Raw genomic sequence first — 9,865 nt, 5'->3', positions numbered from 1 at the left:
TGCAAACATCTTAAGTTTTTTAAATTTTTTTCATTTTTATATGTGAAAATATAATTTAAGCGAAATAGGAAGTTAACCGAATTTGATTTGAACTATTGGAAACCTATTTTATTCCAATTGTGATGTTTACCTACAATATATTTCAAGTCATAAAACTACAAACTTTCTATTATGTAATAACCACATTTATTAATTTATCTCAATAAGTTGGGTTATACATTGGCTACATATCCGATATGTGAATCACATGCGTTGACTACTTTGGACCAGCTATAAGACAGTATCATTGTAACCTATGCTTTGGATACACACATGTTCAAATAACTAGTCACCCTAAGTTCTAGGTAAAATTACTAGTTCGGGACAGTCACCAAGAACTGCTGGGGAATGAATAAGTAAGTATGTGTGTATGTTAGAAAAATATTTTGTGTTGGTTGGTTTTCGTAAGCATTTTGCACGATTCAATTGTGTTAAGTTTTTATGGCTTTTTGATTTTTTCACTTATTGACTGCAGAGTGTATGTTGTGAGACACTTCAATAGGAAACATCAAGTGGTCTTCAAAATCATCACAACAACAATAGCAACAATAATATTAGTGCCTAATAACAGAACAAAAAAATGACAATTTTATTTTTCGATTCCAAGTCAGGGAAGTCAAGGAAACAAAAAGGATATTATTTCCAAAAACAGTAAAGCAAAATTATTATTACTGTAAATAAAGAAAACAATATTTTTATAGGGATGACTTCAAATAGTCATTTGATTTTATGATGCCAAAATGATGATTACATTTTCACGAAAAAAAATTAAGGGAATTATTAGCAATAACTATACAGTTAAAATATATAAGTACATACATAGTTATTCTGAAATAATTCCATTACTCTGTTTAGTAGATAATTCTGGTTTTCAAACTACATAATTGCAATTGAAAACAAATGAACAACTAAAGTAATACATCCAAAGGAGACTTTCCGATGATGTCAAATGTTAGCCTTTGGAATTGTAGCAAAAGTTTATTGTAAACTAGAAACAGTACTCAAGAGTTTAATGCTACATGCATGAAGCGCATTGTGTAGAAACTAGAAAAATAGGTTATGGGAAGGGGATGGAGGGAGTATTGAGTTTTTACACAATTCTCAAGAACTTTTCATACCTAAAGAGTAAGTTCGGGTAATATGGTATAGACGGATAATATGGTATAGACGGATAATATGGTATAGCTACTTTTCTCTAAAACTAAGTGCATAGGAGTAACGGTATCAAGCTTAATACTTTTATAATCTAAGAAAATTAACATTGGGTGAGTGTACTTCATTTTTGCAGGTCATGAAAATAGTCAGTTGTAAAAAATCAACATTATCTTGTGGTAGACTTTTTTTGTGATCTGTTAAAATTTTTATTTTTTTTCTAAAATCACGTGTTTTAAACTTCGTTAATTTAATTTTAAAGTCAAATGGGAATATTTTGCTATTGAATAACACATGCAACAATATAGCATATTTAGTGTAAATGTTTAATTTTATAATAATTTTAATAAACCACGTGGTCCGCTCATGTGGTATAGCTAAAGAATTTCAAACAAATAATATGCGAAAGAAATTTGAAGTTTGAAAATGGGCAGCGGAAGATTTGAAGAAAGCTATCTGAGCTATTAGAAATAACAAATGGACTTTTTTTCGCATCTGTCATTCAATGTCTCCTACGAAGCGAAGAATGTATTGAGGAGCTTCTGGTTAGCTTGGTCAGCCGCCAAATTAAACCGCATCCATTGAAGATGATTTAAATAAAACGCAACTCATTTACAAATTAAAATACTATGCATCGGTATTGGGGTTTTTCTCTTTTTCCCAAATTTCTCTGAAACTTGAACTTAAAAAACTTTTTTACTTTCATGGATGTAAACCTAACACTTGTAGTAGAACACCAGCTGAGAACTGTTCCAATCGAATTAAGATTTTAAAAATTATAGTCAAATAAAAAATATGTATACCACATTACCTGAACTTACTCTATGATGTAGTATATCCTTCACAAATGTACATTTGTATTTGGTATTGAAGTTGTTCATCTCTGTTATTTCAATATTTTATAATATGTTGCCTTCGTATCATAAATAAAATATTTATGTACTTCATGTCTTTTAATCTCTGTTAAAAACAAACTCCCACAGAAATAAATACGTATGTACATGCGTAATGTATAATCACACATGCATAAATACGTGGCCAGGGACACTCGTATGACAACGCTTAAGGAGCTCAGCTGTCAATTGTCATTTAATGTGCCATTCACCAGGAACATTGCAAATGTATTGTACAACTTTAAAGAAGGATTTCAACAAAAACCATTCAAGAACATAACAGTACAAAATAAGAAATATATTGATAAATTTGTACGCAAAGGTTTTTGCATGAATTATTAATTATGCATCGTGATCTTAGGATGAAACGTTGTATAAAATAAATTATTAATTTTTGCCCTCATCCCTGTTTTTTACGCTGGCTACAATTTAGCTTTTTATGGTCTGTGGTTTAATTTTTATTAAATACTAAATGTATTTCTTTATTTTCACTGAAAAAAAATACATTGTGCAAAATGAGAATGAAATAAGGAGAAAAAAAAGTCGAATATTGTGTGTAGAAATGTAAATAAACTCATCCATTTATTCATATTGTTTATTTCCTTTGATTTCATTATTTTTTATTGTTTTAATTTTATTAAAATTTACAATTGTAGCAATTTTTATGACCACTTTTTGCCATAAATGTGCATGTGTAAAGATTTTATATATTTTAAACTGTGTATATTTATTCTAGAGATGTCCGCGTGAGTGATATTTAAATCATTCTCACGCACGCTCACGTACTAAGTTTTTGTAATCCTGTGATTTGATTTTATTGTAGCCATGTTCACGAGTGAATCCCGCGTGACACAAGAAAATCACTTCTAGTGTTTTTAATTCACAAATTAAATCCGCCTCCTATTTATTACATACATATGTTTTATCATTCGTGGCAACTTAAAACGAATGAGGTACTTTTTTACATATAAAACTGTATGTATTATTATTATTTTATTATCGTATTTATAAAAGTTCATAAATTATTTTAAAGAGATAGGCTTAAATCTACCTTACATCTATAATAATTTTATATTTTCAAGACGCAACAATTAAAATAACGAACAACGCAAGGAAAAGGAACTGTATGTATTATTGAAATTTTTAAAGTAATTCCTTACAAAATCGGTTAAATCGAACACCGTATAAATTTACGGTTAACCGAAAGTCGGTCATGTCACTCACACATCTCTAGTACATGTTATAAATATGTGTGCATGTATGTACGATCACATGTTGTTTTTGTGTTAATGCAATAAATTTAAAAATATTGTAACAACTTTTTTATGTAATTTATGGACATTTTTACTTTACAGTGTTAATAATAAAATGTGATTTTTTAAATATGTACGTATTGTATGTTATATTTTTTGTAATTTAAATAAAATTAGTTAAAAACTTCTATACAAACGATTGTGGTTGTTGTAAACAAAACCAAACCAAACAAAAAAAATCATTTTGTTTTACTTTAATTAAATTGTTTTAAACAGAAAATAAAAATGAGAAACTCCTGTCCGTTTTTACTATTTTTAACAATACAAGTATAAATACAATATTCCTGTTAAAGTAATATGGCAGTAGAAAACAAACAAAAGAAAATGTCAAAATGGTTGTGGTTTGGAAAGAGAGACAAATATATGCAGTGTTTAAAAAACTAGACTACAAGTAGCAGTAGCAACGAAAAAACACAAGTAGTCTAGTTAAAAAATTAATAAAAACTCGGAGTCAATAATTACTACTACTACTGCTACCTTCACATTTTGGTAGCAGTAGTTGTAGTAGTACTAATAAAAGAAAAATTTAAAAGTAGCAGAGTAATTTATTTTCTATTGCTACCTTAAAAAAGAAAAAGCTTTGATGTAGCAGTCATTAGTTTTTTATTAATTCTGCTACTTTTAAAATTTAGTAGTAATAGAAGTAGCAGTTGAGGTAGTAGAAGAAGTAGCAGTTAAGTAGCAGTTGAAGTAGCAGCTAAGTAGCAGTTGAGGTAGCAATAAAATAAGTCAAAAATAAAAATCTTCAGCCAAAAAATTATATTATGTGTTGTTGTTGTGAATGTATATTTGTGTATGTTGGTCGTGTTGTAAACAAAAGTTCGGCTTTTTTGTTATACACACAGAAAACACGATCTTTCTGTTAGCAACACGAACATCTGAGACGAATAAAATCGAATAATTCTTTCAAACTCTCTCAAAACAAAAACAACACACAGTGTTTAATTCTGTCAATTTTGGTGTTATGACTGAAGATTTTCTTTTTTGACTACTTTTATTGCTACCTTAACTGCTGCATCAACTGCTACCTTAAAAATTAAAACTCGATATAGAGCAGTAGCAATGATTTGTATTTTTATGCTACTACTCCATTTACAATTCATGTTTTATTACTACTGCTCTGTTAAGAGTTTTATATTTTGAAGCTAGCAGTAGTTTAAAAAAAAACAAGAAAACGAAAAAAAATAATGCTACTGCTACCGCTACATACACTTTTTTGAAGCAGTAGTTGTAGCAAAAGTTAAAAATTTGTTAGTTATCGCAGCTTTTTAAACACTGAATATATGTACTATATCCAGTGTTGCCACAACCTCAAAATATCTGTAACCAAGTTTGTATAAAAAAATAACCAAAATGCTAAAAAAAATAACCAACAAAAATTTATTGGAAACGTCATGTTTTTAACTTTTTTTTTATATCACGTAAATAAAAAACTCAAGTTTCTATTGCTGCAGTTAGATTTAAATTACCTAAGGAAGTAATTTATAATAAAAATGTTTTTTAGGATGTAAAATTTCAGGGTATTATCCAAATATTTCATTACATTTTTAATTAATTTTGAATGTGAAGTGTTAAATTTTAATGTTTTCGGAATATAACATTAGAATAAAGCTAAAAGAGTCAAATTTCAACATTCTTGAAATATCAGTCAAATATTCCAAAACATATACCAGAATTATTATACTCAAAAGAAACATATGTTTACGTAGACCAGTTTAATGCTAAAAAAAATTTCATATTCTAAGCTGCATTACCCAAAATTTATAAGAAAAATGCGAAAAATAGGGTATGTAATGTGAATATAAAACCCGCGATATTTCGAAAACGCGAGCTGACTGGAAAAAACATGTTTAACATTGTACTGAGGGTTCATCAACTCGTACAAAACGTAGTTGAAATTTCCGTCACCAAAATTTCTTTTCCCCTGTGTAATTAAACCAATATTGTGAACTCATTTACATCCCTAAATCACAAAAATCGTAAATATCTTTTAAAATAATTATTCGTTCTCAGCTACAACAAGGATTAACACAAACCGATGTAAAAACTTTTTTTTTGGATTACACCTTATATTGGTGTATATATACGATATCGTTATAATATAAAAGTAACCAAAATGAAAAATAAATACACACCTACACATCAGGAAAAAAAATAACCAATTTTGGTTATAAATAATCAAAACGGCAACACTGACTATATCACACTCGTGGCCTATTGAAAATTGTAAACAACAACCATTGAAAAGTGGTTGTAGAATGTCAAAATAGCTATACGGTTCGATATTAGCTTTTGAGAACTGTAATAATCTGTGATACTGTAGTTTTATAGTCATAGATAGGTCATGATTCAATAATACACAAGGTAGAAACAAAATATTTACCTCTGCAACGTCAAACAATGAATTTAATTCTTCGCTTTTTCATTATGTTGTCGCGAGTTTTAATGGATTTAATACGATTATTTTTAAATGAAATGACACATTTATTTCGCAAAATATAATTTTTCTTCAACAATTTCCAAATAGAAATATTGAAAATATTTTACAACAAAACAAGAAATAATTAATTTTTCTTATTACGCTTAGTCTGCTTTTACACACAGCAAGTTTACTTGAAACAAGTCTCTTCGATTCTCTTTTAAACTTGCACGTCTGTTTACACACATCAAGTCTGTGTTCAATTTTGTATATCAAAACCTAATAAACGCCATAGTGAAAATGAGAAAACAAAAGAGAATTGAAGAGACTTGCCAGTACAAGCAAGTGTGTACCCAAAGTAAATTAATAAAGTAGCGACAGTACTACAACAAATACAACATTTACAAAAACCACAAGCAATTTTGTTTTTGGTTTAAGGTCTGAGCTGTCAAAGTTGCCTGTTGTTGTTTTTGCTTTTGGGCTTGTTGTATTTTTCGCCACAACAACCACAAGTGAATTGACAGTTCAGACCAAAGTAAAAAAAATAGTCAGCTGTTCTACTGAGTCTACTTTATTAATTTACTTTGTGTGTACCCCTCTTCTTTCTTCTTGACTAACTCTCATATAACCCCAGACCTGCGGCAAGAAAACTTGCCCTGTGTAAAAGCAGACTTAGGGAAAAGCTACAACTGAAAAATAAGAACGCGTCATATTAATTCAATATTGTTCATTATAATAGAAAAACCATATTGAAATACGATAAATCAATCATTTTCAACGTTAAATTAATATTGTTTCATATTGAAATAAAAAAAATTCAACATTACTAGATTTTCGTTAATGTTTCTTATTGATTCAATATGATTTTAATGTGCTGTTTTTCTATAGCGAATGAGCCGTTTTACATGTATTTTGTTGTTGTTACAATAACAAAACACATGTTAAATTTCCACTCTAAGTACTCGTTCGCTATAGAAAAACAGCACATAAGTTGTTTTTTCTCTGGGTGTAGACATTTAATTTTGATTTTCTTTTATAATTGGGAGTGTATTTTCTAATGATTCTAACGATAGAGAAACATAGAGAAGAAACTAGAAAAAAACTCAAACAAAAAAATTACTCAAAATAATCACACTAATACATTCTCACCACTTAGGTTTCTGACAACTGAGAAAATCGCAAAATTTAAATCGCAGGTACGGAAAAACTATAGGTGGTGTTGTCATACTTTTTCATATTTTTATTCCCTACTATGTTCTCAGTAAATTCCAATGTGATGATTAAAACATTCTGAAATTTATTTAAAAAAATTTTTAAAAATTTGAAAATTGAGTTTTGAATTTTTTTTGGCTATACCTGCGAATAGGTTAACGATATCCTAAGAAGACAAAAACTCATACACAAGTAAATATGGATATATTTTAATTAAAAATAAGCTCTTATTTCAATATCTCAAAATATTTTAATTTTGTTCCTACATTTCATGTTCCATGATTTTTTTTTATAAATTTAACATTTTTTAACCAATTTTCGTGTTTTATATCCTATTAGAACGACAATTACGTACACATTTCAATTCTTTTAAATTAAATTGCAAAAGTAATTATTTAATGGCAAAATTTTTACAAAAGCTGAAAAAATAAATTTTTTCCCTTGTACCTCAAAACTAAATCAAAGGTTGCCCTTCTTAGAAAAAGGTAACATTTTTTTGGTGGTATTTTAGGTCATTACGAAAGTGTTCAGGGGGTACGGTTTCAACATTTCAAACATTTAATTCTAATGGACACTCTAATGTACAAGTATAAAGTATGTGTGTATATTTTTTACTACTCTCTAAAATTAAAAAGAAAAATATTTATATATTTCAAAAATAAAAATCAAAATAAACAGAAAATAGAAAATATGAAATGTGATGGATTCCCACCAAAATTTAGAGCAGAATTTCCGCCATGTTTTAAAAAATATAAACGGGGTTATTCACACTGCAATCCAGGTAATATAAAAGAACTACACTACTTGGCACATCGTATAAAACCAACACTTCTCGATGGCATCGAACTGGATTATGTCCATCGATTATCACCGAATAAATCAATAAATGCCAATTGGATTTTGAGTCACAATAAGCCTTCCGGATTTCGATTTGGTGGTATTTTTACAGCACTAATGCACGATGATTATATGGTAAGTACAAAATATTCTAGTGCAGTTTTGAACAATATGTAACTATATATCATTTAATTTTAAAAGCAAACTCCTACCATTCGTGCTGACATTAATCCCACCACTCTTTCCATGAATATTGGTTTACTCTATTATCCTTTTCGTTGTTTGCGGCTTGAAACAGAAATGCAGAGGGCATCTGACGAAGCTCCTTTACAAACGCAAACCTGCATAGAGTTGTGTACTAACAGCTCTACACTGACGACGAATTTATATGAGGTACGTAGAGATAGTGGACGTGCAACATTATCATTTGTACGATCTGTTAGCGATCACTTGGCATTGGGCGCTGAACTCTTATTGGAATGGATGGAACCCAGCTCGTTGATGACCGATACAGCCATTGCTGGACGATACAAGCGACATTCGTATTCGGTGGCTGCCACTGTCTCACGTCAAGGTATTGATGTAAGTTATTGGCAACGCATTCATCGTAATATACAAATGGCCAGTTTATTGGCATGGCATCGCAAAACGGACAAATCCGTCGGCACTATATGTTATCAATGGGATTTCAAAGATACCCATATACGAGGCACGTTTGATTCAAATCTATCCGTTGGGTTCATGTATACGAGGTACAATTCCACAAAAATCTATGCAACACGGACAAATGCAAATTCATGTTTTTTTTAAATTCTTTCAGATTTCCACCAAATATACCTCTTTGCATGACTTTCAGTTTATTTACAAATCTTCACACTAATAAATTTATATTTGGATTAAAACTTATCTTGGATCCCTATGGATTACGAAGAGGAGCTTGACTGTGGTTTTCTAAAACCACAAAACCAAAAATACTGGTAAATTTATATTATGCGCAATGCTTCTCTTGGAGCAAGTCATTCGATTGATTATATAAATTCTATATTTAGTAATGTAAATACATCTTGACAAATATGCATATAAACTATTTGTTTAGTTTTCTTATTTGAAATCAACAATTGCATTATTATTATTAAATAACTCTTAAGTATAACATTCCTTATAAATGGTGCTATTTTCAACATTTTATATACATTTATTTATAGCTTATTTTTTATAGAATTTCTTTAATAGTTAAATTCTCTTTAATTTTCTGAATTGTATATGACGAAATTGCTTATGAGAACAAAACATAAAAACGACCATTCAATCAAAACTCTTAAATAATGAGTATTCACAATATACAGCTAATCACTAAAATATTAAAAATTTTTGTAGTAGTTTTTATTTTACCTGCTTATATTTATTAGTCGAATATACGCGTAGCTTTATAAGTATACTATTTTAATAACCCCCAGTAACACGAAGTCTGGTTATGTTTTAACTAATAGTTATACTGACAGTTTTCATACAAAAATAATTTTAACCGACAGTATAACTATTAGTTAATGCCTAACCAGACTTCGTGTTAATGGGGGTAAGCATATAATCATTTTTATTTCTATTTAACTATCTGTACATTAAAAAAAAAAAGAAAATATCTCAAAAGCTACAGCTGTCCCAGCGTCCCAGACAAGAATACAATATGTATTTGAATGCGTCCTTTATGCAAAAGTGTCATTGAAGCAAATAATAAAATACTCGAGCACAAATTTAAAGATCTAATTTGAAAACTAGAGCAAGTTTGAAGAATATATGGAAGGTTCCAACATTTATATATATGTAGGGTGAATGCACCAGTAGTCGGCAGTTTAACTTTTTTTCAGTTTTTAAAGTGATACCATTATGAGTGCGAACATGGTATTGGGATGTAAATGGGTTATTCTTGTTTAGTAATTTGTATAGTTTTAGACTCAATTAATTCTTTTCAAGCAGTTTTTATTAAATTTGAGCAATTTTCG

General features: G+C 29.2%; 1 protein-coding gene across 1 annotated transcript; it reads left to right on the top strand.

The window, feature by feature from the left end:
* Positions 1–7,661: 7,661 nt before the first annotated feature.
* Positions 7,662–8,952, top strand: LOC135949121 (uncharacterized). The gene is made up of 3 exons (XM_065498583.1): positions 7,662–8,000; positions 8,067–8,617; positions 8,686–8,952. The coding sequence occupies exons 1-3, from the start codon at positions 7,719–7,721 to the stop codon at positions 8,804–8,806; spliced, it is 954 nt and encodes a 317-aa protein (XP_065354655.1). The 5' UTR covers positions 7,662–7,718; the 3' UTR covers positions 8,807–8,952.
* Positions 8,953–9,865: the final 913 nt, after the last annotated feature.

This window comes from Calliphora vicina, chromosome 1 (assembly GCF_958450345.1).
Source record: "Calliphora vicina chromosome 1, idCalVici1.1, whole genome shotgun sequence".
Classification (NCBI taxonomy): domain Eukaryota; kingdom Metazoa; phylum Arthropoda; class Insecta; order Diptera; family Calliphoridae; genus Calliphora; species Calliphora vicina.
The sequence above is the reverse complement of the archived record's forward strand: the minus strand, read 5'-3'. Positions and strand labels throughout refer to the sequence as shown.